The following is a 19,627-nucleotide window of genomic DNA, read 5'->3' as shown; positions in this document are numbered from 1 at the left end:
AAGGAAGGAAGGAAGGAAGGAAGGAAGGAAGGAAGGAAGGAAGGAAGATTGGAATGAGCCAGTCCTATAAGACAAATGCTGTATAAACCCACTACTGTGAGAGACCTTTAGGTGTCACTGCTGTAGTCAAGTTCACAGAGACAGCAGAATAATGGGTTCAGGAAGCTGAAAGGAGAGCAAGAGACCTAAGTATTTATTGGAGACAAATTAAGAAAATAAGCAGTCCAGAAATAGATAGGGTGATAATCACACGGCAATGTAAATGTGTTTAACAGCACTGAACTTTGGACTTGAAAATATCAGAAAAAAAAAATTGTTTTGTTTTTTTTTTTTTTGAGACAGGATTTGTCTGTGTAGCCTTGTCTGTCCTGGAACTCACTGTGTAGACGATGCTGGCCTTGAACTCACAGGGTCTGCCTGCCTCTGCCTCCCTGAGTGAGGAGATTACATGTGTGTGCCACTACACCTGGAAAATTTTCTTTTTCATCAATTAAAAAATGTGATCTATTGGGCTGAAGCGATGGCTCAGCAGTTAGAAGCACTTTCTGTTCACCCGAAGGACCTGAGTTCAGTTTCCAGCACCAGGTGTCTCACAACCACCTGTAACTCTAGTTCCAGGTAATCCAATACTCTCTTCTGGCCTCCACAGGCACCCACACACGGACACTACACGCACACAATTTTTTTAAAGATTTGCTTATTTATTATTTATATTTATACAATAGTCTGCCTGCATGTGTGCCTGCATGCCAGAAGAGGGCAACAGATCACATTATAGATGGTTATAAGCCATGACATGGTTGCTGGGAATTGAACTCAGGACTTTTGGAAGAACAGCCAGTGCTCTTAACCTCTGAGCCATCTCTCCAGCCCCAATAATTTAAAAAATATGTTAAAGCCGGGTGCAGTAGCACACACGTCTGTAATCCTAGCACTCATGAACGCAGAGGCAGGTGAATCTCTGTGAGATTGAGACCAGCCTGGTCTACAGAGTGAGTCTAGGACAGCCAAGGCTACACAGAGAAACCCTGTCTCAAAAAAATGTTAAAAACTAACAATCTATTTAAAAGCAGACATAGTGGGGGCTGAGGAGGTGGCTCAGTGATAAAAAGTGATTACTCCTTTTGCAGAAGAACAGAGAGAGTTTGGTTCCCAGCACACATATCAGGCAGCTCATAACCACTTGTAATCCAGCTCTAAGAAATCCAGTGCCCTCTTCTGACCTCTGCAGGGATTGTATATAAATGCAATGTGTGTGCACGCGTGCACAAGCACATGTACACATACACACACACACACCACTTATTTATTTTGGGTTTTCAGTACAGGGTTTCTCTGTGGCTGTCCTAGAACACATTTTATAGTCCAGGCTGGCCTCACACTCAAGAGATTTTCCTGCCTTTATCTCCTAGTGCTGGGACTAAAGGCGTACACCACCACTGCCCAGCAGTAAATTTAGTTTTAATTCAGCAAAGAGTTGGAGGAAATTCCAAAAAGAAATCTCTTTTAGTAGAGATGGGAAACAAGAAAGGCAAACTAGAAGGAAATCATAGAAATCAATCAATCAATGAGATCCAAGTACCAGGCAAGTAGGAGGGGGAAGGGTGAAGGAAAGGAGGACGAGGAGGAAGATAAGGATATCTAAGAAACCCCAAAGCTTCAAGTAGACAGGTACACTCATTGCCTGGCACCAAGAGGGAAAGTGAATTCCCAAGGCATATCATCATGGAATTTTACAGCAGAGGAGAAAGACTACCCTAAAAGCTCATGGGATGAGTACAGATGTCTAATTAGAAATGATGCTTCATGCTGCATTTCCTCTCAAGTGTCCATTATGAAATTTCTTTGCTGCTGTTGTCAGTTTGTCTGTTTGTAGACAGGGTGTTACACTGAAGTCTAATCTGTAGGCTTCTCTAAGTAGCCCAGGATGGCCTTAAACTTAGGATAATCCTCCAGCCTTAGTCTCCCCAGTGTTAGGATGACAGGCATGCACATACATGGCCATGAACATTTTCAACATACAATGTATGGACAGTCGTGATGAACAACTGGACCACTGTGGTTGTTCTGTTTGAGGGCAGCCCCTCTGAGTGAGCACCCACAGCACACTGTTGTAATGGGCCACAGGACTAAGAAATAAGGACCTTCAGCATCCTAGAATTTCTGGCTTGTTCTCTTTGAACAAAGTGGAAATTATGTGACTGACCCACATTAGCATGGCGCCCAGAGAATGTGAAACACTTGGAAATAATGTTTAGGCCTCTCACCTCATCACCTTCATGGGGTTGGTAGTCAAAACGCTGAGGGAGACAGAAGGCTGTGGCATGAACCTCAAGCACCTTAGCCTTGTCCCCTGGAGGATCCAGTGCCTCCACAGCCTCTTCCAGGCTGCCTAAGCCCTGCATCTGGGAGGCTTGGGTGCGGCTCTCAGCAGCTGTGTAGCTCCGGAGGGCCTGTCCCAGGGCCAAGTGGAAACCTGTGTCACAGCACTGGAAAGAAGCAAGCAGACATTGTTATGGGCCTAGAGCCAGAGTCAAGGGCTCCAAGCATTTAAGCTCTAATACCATGGACCCCACCTGCCAGCGCATACAAGACTCACATCAATAAGATCCATGATATCGTGTGAGTAGTAATTGCTGACAGCGGCATTGACACTGGCCAGGTTGAGCAGGTACTCATTTCGGGCCTTGGTACATTTAAGTTTCTGCTCCAAAAACTTGGCCTGACGCTGCTCAAGACAACAAGGAACACCAGGGTCACCCACTTAGAGAGCATTCTTATCTCCATTTTTTTTTCCATTTCCTTTGCACAGGTCCCTCATATTTAATATATGAACTTCTTCACTCTGCCACACACCAAACCTTGGTGCACCCTCAGTGCTCAGCCCTACTGAGTTTCCCACTCAGCCCCCAGAAACTGTCTTGACTAGTTAGCTCTTCACTGGCTACTTCTAACATATTGGCAAGGACTGATCCCCAACTCCCACCACCCTTGCCTAGGTTTGAGTCCCCAACTCAATGTCTCTGTTATTCTCTAAAGTAGAATCTGGTCACAGGGATACAGATGGTTAAGTAAAAGGCATTCATATGCAGACCCCATGATGGAAATAAAAGCTAGGTGGCTGTATGAGAAAGCCACCAAGGCTCCACATGGGGATGGCACAGAACAAAATTCACTGTCCTCAGCCCCATTCAGCTTGGAGCCTCTCCACTCTTTCCATGGGCTCCCCTTGAATGCTTCTTATTGAGTAATGGAACCCAGTCCTGAGTCCCCTAAAAACTTAGAAGCTAGCAGGAAAAAGTCCTCTGGGCTTAGAGTACTACTGCTCTCTGCTTCAGCAAGGCTGTGGGACAAGCTTGGAACATAATGTGATACAATCAGTCTATCAGGACCTTATTATGTCTTTCCACATCTTTCAGAAACATCTGTAACCTAATGGCATTGTTTTTCTACATCCCAGAGCCATTAGGTCTGACCAGGAAGAAAGAACATTCCTAGGACTTATGGCTCTTCCCCTACCCTTCTTTGCCCCAGGGATAGCCAAGGGCTTGTCAGGACAAAGGCCAGAGCTATCAGAGCTGGACAGAGAGGAGCTTGTGGCCTTCCAGGCCCACCTTTTCCACTTGCCGCCCTCCTTTCTTGAGAGAGCTCTTTCGGACGGCCCCTGTCTCAGTGGTAGTAGTGGTGCTAATAGTAGTCACTGCGGTGGCAGAGGCAGCGGTGGTGGTAGGCAAGGCACTCCGACCTGACCGCTTCTCCTCCTGCCGTTCAGCTTCCCGGAGTTTGGTCTCAGCATTCATGCTCTCCAAGTGGTACACATGATATGTCTTCTTGGTCTGCAGGGAGGCCCAGGCAAGGCAGCCCTGCTGAAGGTCATGGCAGGAACAGTCCCCCCTCTGCCCCCTTAAACCTCCTGGGATTCAGATCTGAGAGTAGGGCCATTTCACCTAATTATGCTATCCTCTAACCACTCTCTTCCCAGAGCACAGAGGGGCCCATGCCTGCTGCCCCCCAGACTCAGATCTCCCGTTGAGCATCCATTCTCTTGAGCCTAACTGGTAGATACAATGGCTTGAGACTGTTCCTGCTTCCCCCTGTCAGCACATAGGGGGTCCTGCTTACTGTCTGGAGTTCTGAGACCACCTCCAGGAGCTCATCTTGCAGTTGCTGCACCAGGTCCTTACTCTAGAGATAAAAGGGTGTGTGTGTGACCATAGCATTGCCCTGCTTAGTGCCTCCCACCATCCTGTGACAATTCATCCCACCTCAGATCCCAAGGAGCCAACCTTGGGCTACAACTTCCACGTGGCCTCCCGTGCCTCTCAACCACAGTGCCTCCAGCTAGATCCCCATGTGCTTCGTTAGATCCTGAAACCCTCCACAACTTGTGTCACCCTACCTTTTTGACGATGCGTCCCACATCCTCAGCAATGTGACTCAGTCGCTGAGCTAGGGGCCCAGCCATCATCTCACTGAGGGCAGCACTTTCCCGACTCTGGAGCCGCGTGTGCTCCAGCAGCACAGCCCAGCAGTGCAAGGGTGACAGGAGAGTCGGCTCCTTCCTGTAGCAGAGGAGTACTCAGACCAGAAAGCCTAGGTCTCATGCCCTGCAAAGCACAGCTGCCAGTATGGTACCTACCGGAAGCTTTGCTGCTCCTGGCTGCTGCCCCCCCAGGCGACCACTGCGGCTGGCGAAGCGTTCAGCCAACTTGTCCAGACCCCGAGAGTACTCCATCTCCACCTCTGCCCTGCGCCGCATGAACTCAGCTAGCTCCTGCAGCAAATCCCGCCGAAGCTCTCCCTGAAGCTCCAGGCACCGGAGCTGCTCACTCAACTGCCCACGCATCCCTGCAAGGGGACCTTGGTTCAGGTCTGGCCGGCATGCACAGCGTGCAACCAGACCACTAAGAGTTAGGAGAGGCACAGACAGACAGACAGACATCCTGTCCACACCGAAGACTCCCTGGCACCCGACTGAGCAAAAACCTGGAGCTAAGCACAGAAGAAAGAAATGTGCCCTGAAGCAAGGTACCCAGGTTCACTTGGGAAGGACCCTGAGGCAGAAAACTGGGCTGTAGCTTCTGTACAGACACAAGAAGCTGCTCAGGGGCAGGACTGCTGTGGCACTCCACGAAGCCTGCAGGGACTTCAGACCAGGTTAAACTGGTCCCATAATTAGGGCCATGACCAAGTGTCCTGGCCAAGGTTGATAAATGAAGGGACAGAAGGGGCTGGCCTAAGTTTTCTGTCTGTTTCTACTGGCAGTTACTCCTCCCAGGGCTTTTACCTCTATTCTACAGGGGAATCACATAGCTGGGGGCCCCACACCACCACAGGCCTTTTGACATCTTATCTATGGCTTGATTTGGCAATACTTCTTCCCTCACCCATATCTAAAGCAAAAGCTGCCTGTCCTGCAAGCTGCTGCAACAGTGTACCCCCACACCCAGACCAAGAGCCCAAATGAGCACCAAAACCCTCACCCCAATACATAAACTACATAAGACACACTTGGCCTCTTTTTGTTGTTGGTGGTGGTGTTTTGTTTTGTTGTGGGGTTTGTTGTTGTTGTTGTTTTTGAAACAGGGTTTCTTTGTGTAGCCCTGGCCGTCACAGAACTCACTGCACAGCAGGCTGGCCTCAATCTCAGAGATCCACCTGTCTCTGCCTCCCAAATACTGGGATTAAAGGTGTGCACTAACCACTTCCCAGCTCACTGCCTGGACTTCTGGTAAGGAGGATATCAACAGATAGATTTTCAGCTATATCAGTCAGAGCAGGACACTAATTGCTTATTTTATTTAGCAGAATGGTGGCTTTGCATGTGTTTCATTCCAGGCATATTCTAGACACAGTGTCTGTTCCTTTGGAGCTGGGACTATAGTTGGGAACAGATAGCATGAGAAAAGAGCAATTATAGAATGACCAGGAGCAACGGGTGCTCATCTGATAGACACAAAGACTAAGTATGGTAGTGCAAGTATGGTAGAAGCAAGACTCCAAAATCCAAGGGAATATTTGGCTACACTGTGATTTTGAAGCTATCCTGAGCTACCCAAGGCACTGACTTAAAAAAAAAAAAAAAGCATAACAAAAGCAAGGGAAGGAATTTGTGAGGGGAGCGGATGACCAAAAGCTTGTAGTCTAGGATTCCCAGTGGATGCCCAAGGAGAAATAAGCCATCAAGTAGAGCCCTGTGGACTCATTTTATCAGGGTCCCCCTAGCTATTGTATAGAACCTAAGGGGGAGCTACTACACTCCTCTAAGGAAAAGATGGTGAGCACTAGGACCAGGAAGCCAGTCTGAAAGGCAAGCCCCAGGGATAGTTGTTCAAAAGAAATCCACTGTGAAGAGATTTAGAATGGCTGGACTTCTTTCCTGACACTGAATTTCCTGGAGCTATGAGATGAAAGCTTTCTTAGGTATCTCCTACCCAGACTGCCCATCTCCTCATAAGATTTCCTTTCTCAGTGTGTCCACTGCCTGCTCTCAGACTCCAATCTACAGTGGGACTGACTTCTTGAGTCCAGGTGCTCCAGATCTAGCTGCCAGCACGGTCCATTCATCAGTTTTCTACCCCATTCCACTGGACTCCCTTGGGGATGAGATTTGGGACACACCCTTCACCAAGTCGCTGGAATTGCTAAATTTCCACCAAGGGGATAATTTAGGTGGATGGAAGCTGGTGTGTATATGTGGAAACTCCCAACACTGAAGCCAATGCAAAGCAAAGCAGAGCCCACAATACCAAGTTACCTGTGAGTGCCAGCCACTCGATAGGATGAATGCTAATACTGGTGAGTTCAATCAGAGCAGTCACCACTAATAACAGGTTTTGAAGAATGGCAATTTAACTTCCTTTCAACCAGCAGGCCCTTCTTTGCAGCACCTGTCCTGTCTTCCAGAAGGAATGTGACACCCAAGGACGGACCCATTAGAGTTGCACAATGCTAAGTGAACCAACAGACCACAGGATTGTATGGATTCTCCACTAGTGGCGACAGCACTGCTGGTTCTGAACACACATACCAACTGGTGTCAAGGAGTTACAGACTGCAAGTCAATGGCATCTGAGGTTCACAGAAGGCAGGAAACTGCTGCCCCCAGACTCCAGGTTGTACCATGGCCGAGCTTTCAGAACTCAGCTCAAAGAACCCTGATCTCCCAACAAGCTAGTAGCTCAGGCCCTTGTCTAGCCCTGATATGCTCTTAGCACCTTGACTGTCCTTTGGAGTGGTTACCATCATACATGAAATTAATTGTGTGCTAGATTTTTACTATCTCTCCTCAGACCTGTGAACTACACAAAGGCAATAGACTGCTTCTCTCTTATACAATAAGGCATTCCCAGAGTCTGGAGCAAAACAGATGCATTAAAAATAAATAAATAAATAAATAAATAAATAAATAAATAAATAAATAAATAAATAAATAAATAAATAAAATTTAGAAAGAGCTGGTAGCTGGATTGCACATGCTTGTCATTCCAGCCCTTGAAAGTTGAGGCAGAGGATGTTGCAAGTTCCAGGCCAGCCTGAGTAAAATAATGAGTTCAAGACTATCTTGGGCTACATACCAAGCTCCAGTACCACTCACTCACACAAACAAACAAACAAACCAAAGGATAGCTTACAAAAAGGAGTGACAAATCCTGCATATTTGCACTGCAAAGCTGAGACCCAGGCCCCCTGTAGCACCTCCTGGGAGCCAGGCATTCACTCTCACTTCTGCTGATTAGTGGAGCAGAATAGATGGCCTCCAAATCATGACTATGCTGACCTTTCAGAATTTAGAGTGTCAAGACAGTGCCCCTGTTCCAGCATAATTGGAAGGCTTTTTAATTTTTTTTAAATTTTTTTGAGGGAGGTCAATGAGAAATAAAAGCCACAAAAACTGGACACCCTGAGTGAGCAACGGCCATCTTAAAGACATTCTAGGGCCAAATTTTATTCTCTTGGTGGGAACTAACTGGCCTGTGTTTGCTGATTGAAGACATTTCAAGGCCCTTGGGTTTCTGGCATTTTGAGGAAGTAGGATGGGATCATTGTCTCCATCTGCTGGTTCACCCACTGCAGTCACCTCAAGCTGGCTTTGGAAACCAAGATGAGGGCTGAGCCAAACTTTCAAATGTAGCTGTGCTCATCATTATAACAGCAACACATCACGAAGATACACTTTGGTGTAAATTGCTTGCATCAAAGAATTACAGGCTAGAAAATTCCAAGTGTCATTTCATTCCTCCTCTTGGGGGCTGTTGCACTGTGTGGCAGATAAGCTACTGTGTTTCGAGCTTGTATCTACAATAGGTACAATATAGAGTCATTGAGAGTGGTAAGGGAGTCAGATATCTGTTGGCAAAAGAAACTGAGGGGGGTGCTTAGATGCTGTCTCCTTTCCTGTGCAAGCGTTACCTACCACACCCTGAAGAAATGAAGCTGTCAGCTAAGAACTCACAAAGCTCATTTGCATGTGATTTACATGTGACATGTTCGCCAGAATCCAGAGGTCTAATAGCCTAAGACTGTAAAGCCAGGCCAGCTGAATTTCTGTAATCCACATTCACTCCCCTAGCCTGAACCAAGGCCAACAACCCTAACCTGCAAGCTAACTCAGTGCCAACGTGAGGCGAAGGTGGTAAGGCTTTGTGGATTCTAGTGGTGGAGAGAGTGAGGTGTCAGGCCACCAGCAAAGTCAAGGTGGCCCATTACACTCCAGCTAGAAAACCACCCTCTCAGTCTGCCCTTCCCTCGGGCTACCAGAGTCATTGCTGCCTGAGTGAGCAGCAGGCGACCAAACTTGGGTAGAGAGGGGGGCGGGCAGCAGGGCACGGGCGGCAGTTGAGGCCAAAGAAGCAAGGTTGTAGTCCCTCCTCCACCCTGTTCCAGGGATATTAGAGGAACATCAGTGCACACTCAGATGTCTCCGAAGTAAACCAAGTCTAAAGCACCCTCTCACCTTTGACTTGTGCCTCATATTCGGCCTGCAGCCCCCGCTCCCGCCGCAACTTCCCGTGAGCCGCCATGGCTGAGGACAGATCACACCTTCGAATCCCGATGCTCCCACCCGGCGGTAAGGCGAGACCACCTAGCGCAAGGACCAGGGGCGCCAAGGCCAGCACCCTCCGCCTGCTCCGCCCCGCCCCGCCCCGCCCGCAGCACCGTCCCCGGAGGGGCGGGGCGACCTGGACCTGGCACTACCCCGGTGGACCTCATAAGGACAAGGCACCCCTTTCCTAAGCTCACTTCCCTTGAGGCAGGCTACTTCTCTACCTAGATCACCTTGAGCCCAAAGCCTCAACATAAAGCAGCCAATGCAAGAGTGCCTCAACATATCTGGGACTATCTGCTGCTATTCCTCACCATCTGCAGAAACTTATCTGTGGTCCCCAGTGTCAGACGACACCCCTATGGCCACTGGTCCACAATAGTAATGGACAATGGCGCCATAGCTGTTCCAGACCCAAGACTGCCCCTAGGCGGCCTGCCTCCCCCAGCCTCCCTGGACATCAGATGCCACCCTTCTTCCGGAGTCGCAGCCTGAGTGAGGCCTAAGGGAGTCCAGACAGCTGCTGGATGGGAAGTTCCTCAGATGACTGCAGGCCTGTGTTTCCTCTGGGCCCTCTGAGGGGGGGAGGAAGCAGGGTTCAGCTATAGTTCCCCTTCTACTCAGCCCCAAAGGAAAGAACTAGCTTCATTTCCCCATGGGTAGTTACCACTTCCTGCTGCCGGAAGAGACTCTTTTTGTCTCCTCTCCCTTGCATCTTGCACTTGTAGAGACCTACACTGGTGGGGGTCTCTGAGACAGCCTGGTAACAACTCCTGTTGCCTCCTTTATCTGGGGATGATGGTGATTTGCTCCACCCCTATCAACTCTAGCCATAGGGCGAGACCTACTCATCAATTTGTGGTATTTTATTTTGAGATAGGGTCTCATTCATAGGGCCTTACTCTGTAGCCCTGGCTGGCCTTACACAAGCCAAGCTGGCCTCAAACTTGAGGCAATCTTTCCGTCTCTGCCCTGAGTGCTAGGATTATGGGTGTGCACAACCACATCAGGTTTTTCTAGTCAATTGGGAAGGCAGGAGGCAGGTGACAAGCCATCTGCCTTCAATTTAATGGAGACAAAGCCCTGGGGTATACAGATGGTGGGAGACAAGCAAGGCGCTTAGGAAAAATGCTTGAAGGTACTAATACAAGGGAGTCCAGATCTGTACTTGCATGCATGAATGTCAAAGTGCATGTGGGCATATGTGACCCAGACATGGTGATCTTTCAGGAGCAGGAGACTTTTCTGGCCTCTCAAGTGTGTTCAGTCCTCTTCCCCAGTACCAGAGCCCTTCTTTGAGATGCTGCCAGGTGCTCACAGAGCCTTAAAGAAAAGGTCTGGAAGCTAGCCAGATGTTGACAGGCCCAGGACCTGGACTCCCAGAAGCTGGTCTCAGACGTAGCAATGTTGAAATCTTTCACCAAGGCAAGCAAGCCTGTATCCCTTCACCTAGTATATGAATGGATATCCATCCTTGTGAACTTGCTTTGTTAGGACATTTATTCCAACAGTGTCTCATACTAAAGAGAAACCAGAAATCTGAATAGTACCCCATTCAGGCCCCCTGCAGTGAAACTGAGTGAAAAGCGAAGCAGAAAACTTGACTGATTGGCTCTGCTCTTAGGATACTTGTTCAGCATATGAAACCATGAGTGAAACCGTTTTCTGTACCTTTACCTCTTGTTCCTTTTGTTTGAAGACAGGGCTTCACTATGTAACTCTGGCTGTCTGGAATTCACTGTGGAGACCAGCTTGTTTCTACCTCCCAAATGCTGGAATTAAGCTGGGTGCCGTGGCATATACACTTGGGAGGAAGAGGTAGGCAATCTCTGTGAGTTGGAGGCCAGCCTGTTCTACAGAGTAGCCAATGCTACACACACACACACAAAAAAAAAAGGCAGCTGGGATTAAAGGTGTGTGCCAGTACACCTGGCCTGTTTCTTTTTGGCTTTTAAATTTTTTATTGAAAAATAGTTATTAGGGCTGGAGAGATGGTTCAGTGGTTAAGAGCACTGTTTGCTCTTCTAAAGGACCCAGGTTCAATTCCCAGCATACACATGGCAACTCACAGCTGTCTGTAACCGCAATTCCAAGGGATCTGACACTAATGCACATAAAATAAGTAAAATTAAATTATTTTAAAATACTTATTTAGGCATTTAATTTTATGTGTTTATGTCTGTGTAAATTGTGTGTGTGCTCAATGCTGATGGAGGCCAAAAGAGGTTATCAGATCCTCTAGATACTGTAATTACAGATGATTGTAAACCTCCATGTGTGTGTTAGATGGTAGCTCAGAGGCAAACCAGGTTTGCAGGGTGATTTCCAGGCCAGCCTAAGTTAAATCAGATAAGCTACATGAGGTGATGCTATATATGGAGGGCTATATATGGAGGCTGTCAAAAGTAACAAACAAACAAACCAACAAGATAGACAATGGAGATGATTCCGCAGTGATTAAAGCGCTCTTCCCGAGGACAAAGTTCTGTTCTTAGAATTCAAAGGCTGCTCACAACCACTTAATACTTTACTTCTAGGGGATCTAATGCCCCCTTCTGTACTCCTCGGGCACCCACACTCACAAAAGTAAAATCATGTCAGGGTATCACTATGCAGGGCAATCAGGCTGTTTATATTCAATATGAAAACATAATGGTCAATATATTTGACTTTATGCACTTATCAGAACCTATAGAAAAGTCAAAACAATCAGAGCTGCCTGCCTTTGTCTCGGGAGTGCTACAAGACTTTTTAATATGTGGAAGAATGTACACTTTCTCCTGAGGGATGATGACCACAGTGCTGATGTGATTGGCTGGCTTCCCTGGGCAATGAAAGATGAGACGAACCACAAGAACGGTGGGGCTCGGAAGAGAAAAAAATGATTAGGCAGAGTAGGTACGTCCTGGAGAACTGTGCCCCGAGTGACCCCCAGCTACCCTACCCTCTGCTTTCCAGCCACAGCTGACAAAGCGTCTAAGCAGGCGCTTCCAAGACATGAATGCTGCTGAAGCAAGGGAAGTGCTGGGGCCCCAGGGCCTGTGGTTTCCCCCTCAACAGCTCCCACCTCCGCCCAGGAAACCTAACCGACTAGGGGCGGGGCGGGGCGGGGCTGACAGCAGAACTTCAATCCGCTGCCAATGACACCCAAACAACCAGGACAGAGGGCGGGCCTTGACAAGAACCCGCTTTAAGGAGGATCACTGAACTCCCACCAACTCTAGGGCGTGGCCGAGCCAGTGCACAACGTCCGCTGCTCTGTCGCGGGACTTTTGGTCTGGCGATGAAAAGCCAATCAGAGCCTGAGAACTAAGAACGTCATCGGCTTGCAACTAGAAAGGAACTGACGCCAACACGCTGAGCAAGACAGACGCTGACTAGACTCAAAGGGAAGTAGGTAACTTTAGCCAACCAGAACGCAGTTTTGTTTGAAACAGAAAAGGGGTGCGCAACCACGATTTTCTTCCCAGGGTCTGCTATGTCAGTCTCTAACAGATCATTCCTACAAACAAACAAAGAACTAAACTCCAGGACATATTACTCAGCATAGTGGTGGATCGGTGTGTCACTTGCAGGAACAGAGACATTACCATAATGACAGCTCTGATACCAGGTGTTCTGCATTTCGGTGAACGGCCCAGAGTACACCTACGAGCCACTAGTGATGGTCTTGAAGCCTCAGGTTGAGAGAAGCAAATGTTAATGTAAGGGTGAGGTTTTGACATAGCGCTCAGGAATAGGATGAACTCACTTTTTGTCTTTTTAGTTAAAGGGGGGGGGGGCTAGCATGGTGGCTCACACTTGTAACCTCAGCACTTGGAAGACTTAAAAAAAAAAAAAGATTAGGATTTAAGGCCAGACTTGGCTACAGAGTAAGTTTATGGCCACCCTGAAATACTTGAAACCCTGTGAAAGTGAGAATAAGGAAAAGACCTGTGGGTTTATATTCAACATAAACTATATGTGGACATATTTGATTTATGCACTTACCAGAAGTCACAGAAATATTAGAAGACATTGTCTTGTTTTGTTTCTCGAGACAGAGGTTCTGTGTAGACGGAGGCTGGCCTCAAACTCAGAGATCCACCTGCCTCTACCTCCCAAGGGCTGGGATCAAAGCCCTGTGCCACCACGCTACAGCAAATGGGAAATATTAATGGGGGAGCTGGCTGGGGTGGCTCATGCCTGCAATCCCAGCACTTTGGAGCCTGAGGCACAATTAGCAGATTAGCACAAGTTTAAGCCCAGCCCTGGCTAAGGATGAGATTCTGTAGAAAAGGAGAGGGAGAGACGGGGAGAGAGGGGGAGAGACAGAGAGGGAGGGGATGGAGGGATGGAGGGATGGAGGGAGGGAGGGAGGGAGGGAGGGAGGGAGGAAGGAAGGAAGGAAGGAAGGAAGGAAGGAAGGAAGGAAGGAAATAAATTAACTTAGTAATGGTTCATGTCAGTATGCAAAGAACACCTTAGAGGATCAGGACTTTGAAGCCAAGGGTTTGAGCTAGGAATGTAGTTCAATTGTTTGAATGCTTGTCTATCATCCAAGAGGCCCTGAGTTACATTACCAGCACTGTATAAACTGGGTGTGTTGTCACAAAGACCTTGCCTCTCAAAACAAAAAAGTATTATGTAGTTGAAACTATAGGACCTAATGAGTTGGAATATGGAGGAAAGAATCCAGGATAACAAGGAAGAGCCTGAGCAACCAATGGGGTAGCTGAATAGGCCAAGATTCATGAACTGGAACTGCTGCAGATGAGAGCAAGTATGACTAGGGTAAAGGGCTGAAAGTGTGACATAAGAGGGCAAAGCAGTGAAAGGTAGGAGAGCTGCCTCTGAAATATGAGGCTGACTAGAAAGCACAAAGAAATCATTAATTCAGCCCTAAAAATTAGTAAGGATGTTAAAGAGGCCTGCAAAAGGCCAGGAAAGTAGCAGAATAGGGCATCCAAGCCAGTTTATCTGCCAAACCCAGCTCAGATGCTGAAGGTGGCCAGATCTGAAGTCTCATCTCCAAATTCATTTGACATGTGAGCTCAGTAGGCTCTGGGCTGTGAACATGGCATCCATGCCACAAAGGAGCTGGAAAGAATCACACCCCAGTATGTACATTCACAAATTTCCCAAAGCCACTGAGCAACATTTATTGTAAAAGCACATGGGGTGAGGCTGGGACCAGGTGTGGTAGGCTCTAGGAGGCAGAGTCAGAAGCCTCTGAGCTGTCTTTGACATCTGTGCTCTCTGTGGTCTCACTGACCTCGCTGAGGTCCTTGCTGTCCCCACCACTATCCTCAGCAGCCAGGCCCTTCTCCTCCAGACAGGCCTCTCCGGAGCTCAGAAGTACGTTGCCTTTGTTCTCCACCTTGTTCTCCATGGCTGCCAGCACCATGTGTCTGCCCTTTTCCTTCAGCTCCAGGTGCCGTCTCAGCTGCCACCGGGAGCCCAGAGGGAAGTGGGTGGAAAGAGACAGGGCCTAAGTCTCCAGACAAGAGATAAGAGGAGCCAGGCCCTGGAGCTGGCTGGGGGAAGGGACACAGTAAGAAGTGGTAGGGCCAAGGCAGGAAATAGGACTGGGTAGAGAAGTAGTTCAATCCTGGCTCTGCTCCTAAGCCTGCTTCATCATCTGTAAAAGGACAAGAGTCCTGCTGCCCTCAAATATGCTGCTGGGGAGCCCCGAAGACAGAGCAGTGCCTCTCTAGGAGGCTTGATTGGGGACCCTTTCTCCCCAGTCCAGTTTAGTCCTAGATCTGAGCAGGCTGGTCACAACCTGACCCTGACCCTAGTAGAAAAATCTCTATCTACTATTTCCCCCACTCCATCTCCCCCAGAGAGCATCCCATGGCATCCTCTAGAGTTAACCAAGGCCATGTCTTTATTTGACAGTTTAGGAAGTAAGGGAAAGAGAGGCTCTGACTCCTAGACTTAATGCTACAAGGGTTGACACTCACCCTTAGTTTTGTCTCTGGCCACCACTGCACCACTCTATCTCCCAGCTCTTAAGTAGCCACTTTTCCCAAGCACAGAATCTCCTTTTCTGCTGGAATTGCTGCCTTGGCCTGGCTGAACTCTTACCTCATCAGCCATCTGCGTGAGGTCCCGCTTCATTGCATATGCATCTTCCCCATCTGCATAGTATTTGGGCTCCACTTCACTGATCCTGGGGGGTAGGATGGAGACACGTGCCTGGGAGAAAATTCTCCTAGTTCTTAGGCTACTGGGGTGGGTATCATCTCTCCCTGTAGGACCTTTGTAGAGGCAAAAGGCCAGCCTGAATGGACTCCTCCCTTTTCGTTTTCATTTGAATGAACTCTTCCAACAGCCATCATGGCTTTCTCTGCTCTGTCTAGTAAACCCAAGCAGCGTGTAGTATCCAGAGTACTTCCTATTCCTAAACTTGACACCACTCTGTCGCTAGCCTGACCAGCAAGGACTTGGATTTTTTTGAGTTGAAACCCTTAATTCTGCCTTTTCCTTCTTCTCTCTGACCTGCTTCCTGTTGCTTACTGAACCCACAAGTGGTTCCTCTGCTACAAAAGAGGGGCACTGTACCTGCACGTAGGTGGTCACTACTCACAACCTGGCTACTGCCCAGTCAGCTGAGAGGAGCTGTGTGTATACACTTGAGTAGCACTGACACTGGAAGGGAAACCATTTGATGGCCTAGAAAGGTTCCTTGACAGCCTAAGACATTAAGACAAGAGAATTGGTGTGAGAGTGTGTGTACATGCATGCTAATGTGTGCACGTGGAGGTCAGTTGTTGTGTATCTTTCTCAGTTGCTTTTTACCTTTTCTCCCCCCACTAAACCTGGAACCTGGCCATTCAACTTGGCTGGTTGGTTAGTGAACCCTAGAGATTCTTCTGTAACCTCTTCAGCAGCAGGATAACAGGTGCAAGGCACTATGTGTGACTTTTATACTTGGGAGCTAGGGATCAACTCAGGGCCTCACAATTAAGCTATCTCCTTAGCTAACCCCATTTTGAGACAGCATCTTGCTGTGTGGCTGAGATTTGCCTGGAACACCCTATGACTGGTCCTCAAACCAAAGTCCTTTACTTTGAATGCAGAGAGTAAGAGACATGTACCATCATAACTAGCTGGGATTTGCTGACTTAGCATACAAAGCAGTTCCTGCCACAAAGGCATCCTTAACCAAGTCAAAGATCCCTTCATGAATCTGGGTATTGAACCCAAAAAAGCCTGAAGGCCACTGCCCTGTCCCAATAGTCTCATCCTCACTCTGACTGCCTCCAAAGCCACTTATGGCTCCGTACGTCCTCCAGATAGTCTACTCCAGCCCACTTTCAAGTGGTACTAGCTACTGCCAGGTCCTCTCTTCATGGAGATGCCCATGTTCTGAGTAGACCTGCCCTTAGTCACTAGAACACCCAGAGCTATAGGCCCCACATCGCTTTTGCTCATGGCCCTTTTCCCCTACCATCTGCTCTTACTTGATGCATCATGGTGCCAGCTACTTCTCAGCTTTTGCTCATGCCCTAGCCTATCTCTCCTTATTTACTCCTAGACCAGAACTAGGAAGCATTATATGTTCTTTACTACACTGCTCTTCACTAGCCTCACTAACACCAAGCCACCCCTTCTCTACCCAGCAAGATGGTTGGACACCTTCTCTACACAGAAAGCAGGTGCCTTCCCCATGTTACCTAGCCACTGAGTATACAGAAAGCCTCCCAGCATTGTGTGGAGTCCCCCCATCCCTTTCTCAGCTCACCTCGGCCAACAGAATGGATTATAACACCTAAAAAAAAATCTTCATTAGCCAGATGGTGGTGGTACACACCTTTAATGCCAGCACTTGGGAGGCAGAGGCAGGCAGATCTCTGACAGTTTGAGGCCAGCCTGGTCTACAAAGTGAGTCCAGGACAGCCAAGGCTACACAGAGAACCCCTGTCTTAAAAAAAAAATAAAAAAAAATCTTGATATACTTACTGAAAGTTGAGGGTGTTGGAATAGAGATGTAGGGCAGCTCGGTTACTGTAGGGGAATAAGGCACTGCTAAGCTTCACAAACTTGACCAGGCAGGTTAGCAGGCCATATCCTGCCCTTCTTGCTGGTCCTTCTTTCCCAGAAATACTACTTCCCATCTTCTTCTGAAGGCAAGAACTCCCAGAACCACTATCAGTCTGGTAACTCTTCCTCCCCACTCCCCAGCATTGTCCTTTTCCCCAAATTAGCTACTACCTCTTCCTGACATGCAGAGAAACATATTTGGCATTGAAGTTCTCAATCATGGCTCGAGAGGCTTGGTCCATCAATTTCTGAGCCAGGCCAAGGCGCCGGTGGGAACGCTTCACAGCCTGAGAGAAGGAGAAGTAGGACCTCAGCAACTCCTTCAATTATCTCCAGCCCATCTCAGCCAAACCGTCAGTAGCTCTACTCACCAGTGAGGTGATATGTCCATGGGGCACATCATCTGGGTCCTCTTCCCTAGAAGAGAAATCTAGAAAGGAGCCTTGTATGGTATGGGTGCAGTCTATCTGGGACACCTGTGCACAGCAGGTGCACAGACTCTTTGTGGCTGATCCAACAACATCCCAGACCCAGGCAGAGAACTAGTAACTTCTGAATCAAAATAACCAATCAGGCCCCACTCAAAGCTCCATGCTACACACCCACCAGATATGTGCAGTGTCAACAAAACATCACCATGCGATTGGAAAAAAAAAAAAAAAAAGTCAGCTGCCAAGCCACAAAAAGCAAAGAGTAATGCTGAACGCAGAGCACTAAGCGAAGGGAGCCAGCACGAAAGAGCTATGAGCTACTATTCTAATTCTGCAACAACATCCGGAAAAGGTGTCCTTGTTGTCACAGGTTGAGGGAGGGATGAATGAAGATGGACGTTCTTCAGTTGTCCAACTCAGAGAGTGTGCAACACAGACAGAAGCACAACAATAAAAACACGAATTTGCTTAACAAACTCTGTTGGTTTCTCACTTCTAACGTGTGTACCATACACGGTAGCGAGAGAACAAATGTAGGGGTGTGTGGAAATTCTCTGTACCTTCTGCTCAATGTGACTGTCAATTTAGAGCTACCCTGCAAACCTGTTAATCAGAAAACAAACGCACAGCCAACTCTGCACAATTAATCCCAGCATTGAGGAGGCTATTGAAGAATGCTGTTTAGGTTTGAGGCCAGCCTGAGTTACACAGTGAGAGCCAGTCTGGACAACAGAGTGAGAACCCTCTCAAACTAATTCACAGCAGCATTCATGAGACGTGGGAGGTGCTGGCTTCCCATCCCCTTCCCCAAAGGCTTTGCCCCAGTCCATCGACGCCCAATCTTAGCATTAGGCTCCTTTATTTTCCTCCTTGGTGACTCACATTTTGGCCAAGACGTAGCCCACAATCTTCCCATTCTCATCCTCAGCAATGTAAGAGAGCTGGTGACAGAAAGGAAAAGGAAGTCAGGCAGAGCAGGCAGCAGGCTAGAGCCAGCCTCCTGCTGTGTGGGATAGTGGGAAGTCACAAAAATTGGTGAGTTGTGCCATCTGGTGACCAGGAATGCAAGGGGCTTGGTCTCCCTGCTCCACACTTGTGCCTTCTCTGTATCTGGAAGAGGGCAGGCACAGGTGGGAATTCCATCTCCACCCCATGTCTAGCCTAGAGTTCCTACGCGCACCCTTTCATCTGTCAGGCTTCCCATCAGCCAGGTCCTCACTGTACCAAAGCTCTTCTGGCCTTGCACACTGCTTTCAGCCCACTCGGATCTACGTTTTCCTCCTGCTGCGCCCTACACCCCTACAAGACGCAAAAGCTGCGCACCTGGGGCCAAGAAAGGCCATGATAGAAATAGTACTTCATCTGGTAGTTCTCGGGCAGGCAGAGGAGGTTGCAGTGCTGCATGTTCATCAGGTCCTCGGGCTGCATGACAGCGGGACATGGTTACTCTAGGGCTACACGGACTACGGGGCCTCACACACGCGGGACCCCGTTCTGTGTCAACCTCTGGGCCTCCCCTTCCCCCCAGGCGGGGCAGAGTTTAGACTCTTCGACTTTGAAAAATCCAGGTTTCTGTGTGCCGTGCAAAACGTGCCAGTTCCAGGACTGAGCAACAGCGCCCGGAGGTTGTGCAGCTGGCTTAACGCAGCCCTGACATTAGGCAAATGTGGCAAATCGCGAGATGTCGAAGGCAGGTTGCAGCAGCCTTAAAGTCTGGCGGCCGTAGGACGTGCCGGGCCACAGCACCGGGTCCCTCGGTAGCATGCGCACACGATCACCCGGTAAGGCGCCCACGCTGTGCGCACAGGCCGGCTCCCCGTCACCTCACCCTAGCATTGCGGATGTTCATCACGGCGGCGGAGCTCGCGGGTCCTTGTGGGTCGTGAGCGCGCGCGCTCAGCGGCCACTCAGAGGCAGGGCACGGACGACAGGGGCCAGGGCTGGGACTGGGGCCAGGAACTCCAGGGCGGCGGCGGAAGGGGCGGGCAGCTCCAGATAGCCTACAGCGGAAGTGCGCAGCTACGGGATCTGCTTCCTAACCACATGCAGTGAGCGAGGCACTTAGAACCAATGGGCGCCGAGGTGTTGTGTTTGAGGCCACTGCAAAGGCCCGACAGGGCGG

At 48.8% G+C, this 19,627-nt stretch overlaps 2 protein-coding genes across 3 annotated transcripts in view; both read right to left on the bottom strand.

Annotated features, from left to right (window-relative positions):
- Arhgap4 (Rho GTPase activating protein 4) overlaps nucleotides 1-9,107 on the bottom strand; it is a 15,482-nt gene extending 6,375 nt beyond the window's left edge. The window contains 8 exon segments of the mRNA XM_055591804.1: nucleotides 2,268-2,489; nucleotides 2,600-2,728; nucleotides 3,615-3,836; nucleotides 4,123-4,185; nucleotides 4,400-4,562; nucleotides 4,640-4,671; nucleotides 4,673-4,848; nucleotides 8,957-9,107. Of these exon segments, the coding sequence (XP_055447779.1) occupies nucleotides 2,268-2,489; nucleotides 2,600-2,728; nucleotides 3,615-3,836; nucleotides 4,123-4,185; nucleotides 4,400-4,562; nucleotides 4,640-4,671; nucleotides 4,673-4,848; nucleotides 8,957-9,023 (1,074 nt within the window). The 5' untranslated portion in view covers nucleotides 9,024-9,107.
- Nucleotides 9,108-14,150: 5,043 nt separating this feature from the next.
- Naa10 (N-alpha-acetyltransferase 10, NatA catalytic subunit) lies at nucleotides 14,151-19,539 on the bottom strand. Of its 2 annotated transcripts, none has more exons than XM_055591814.1 (8): nucleotides 19,334-19,539; nucleotides 18,829-18,927; nucleotides 18,388-18,446; nucleotides 17,446-17,491; nucleotides 17,246-17,361; nucleotides 16,994-17,038; nucleotides 15,116-15,200; nucleotides 14,151-14,562 (listed from the first exon to the last, which is right to left on the bottom strand). In XM_055591814.1, exons 1-8 carry the CDS (start codon nucleotides 19,352-19,354, stop codon nucleotides 14,335-14,337), a joined length of 699 nt encoding a protein of 232 aa, XP_055447789.1. In that variant the 5' UTR covers nucleotides 19,355-19,539; the 3' UTR covers nucleotides 14,151-14,334. The 2 variants fall into 2 exon arrangements, with proteins under 2 accessions (XP_055447789.1, XP_055447788.1); XM_055591813.1 differs by having other exon boundaries at nucleotides 14,151-14,471; nucleotides 19,334-19,523.
- Nucleotides 19,540-19,627: the final 88 nt, after the last annotated feature.

The sequence above is a fragment of the Psammomys obesus genome, unplaced genomic scaffold (assembly GCF_907164565.1).
Source record: "Psammomys obesus unplaced genomic scaffold, mPsaObe1.curated_primary_1811, whole genome shotgun sequence".
NCBI classification, from domain to species: domain Eukaryota; kingdom Metazoa; phylum Chordata; class Mammalia; order Rodentia; family Muridae; genus Psammomys; species Psammomys obesus.
The sequence above is the reverse complement of the archived record's forward strand: the minus strand, read 5'-3'. Positions and strand labels throughout refer to the sequence as shown.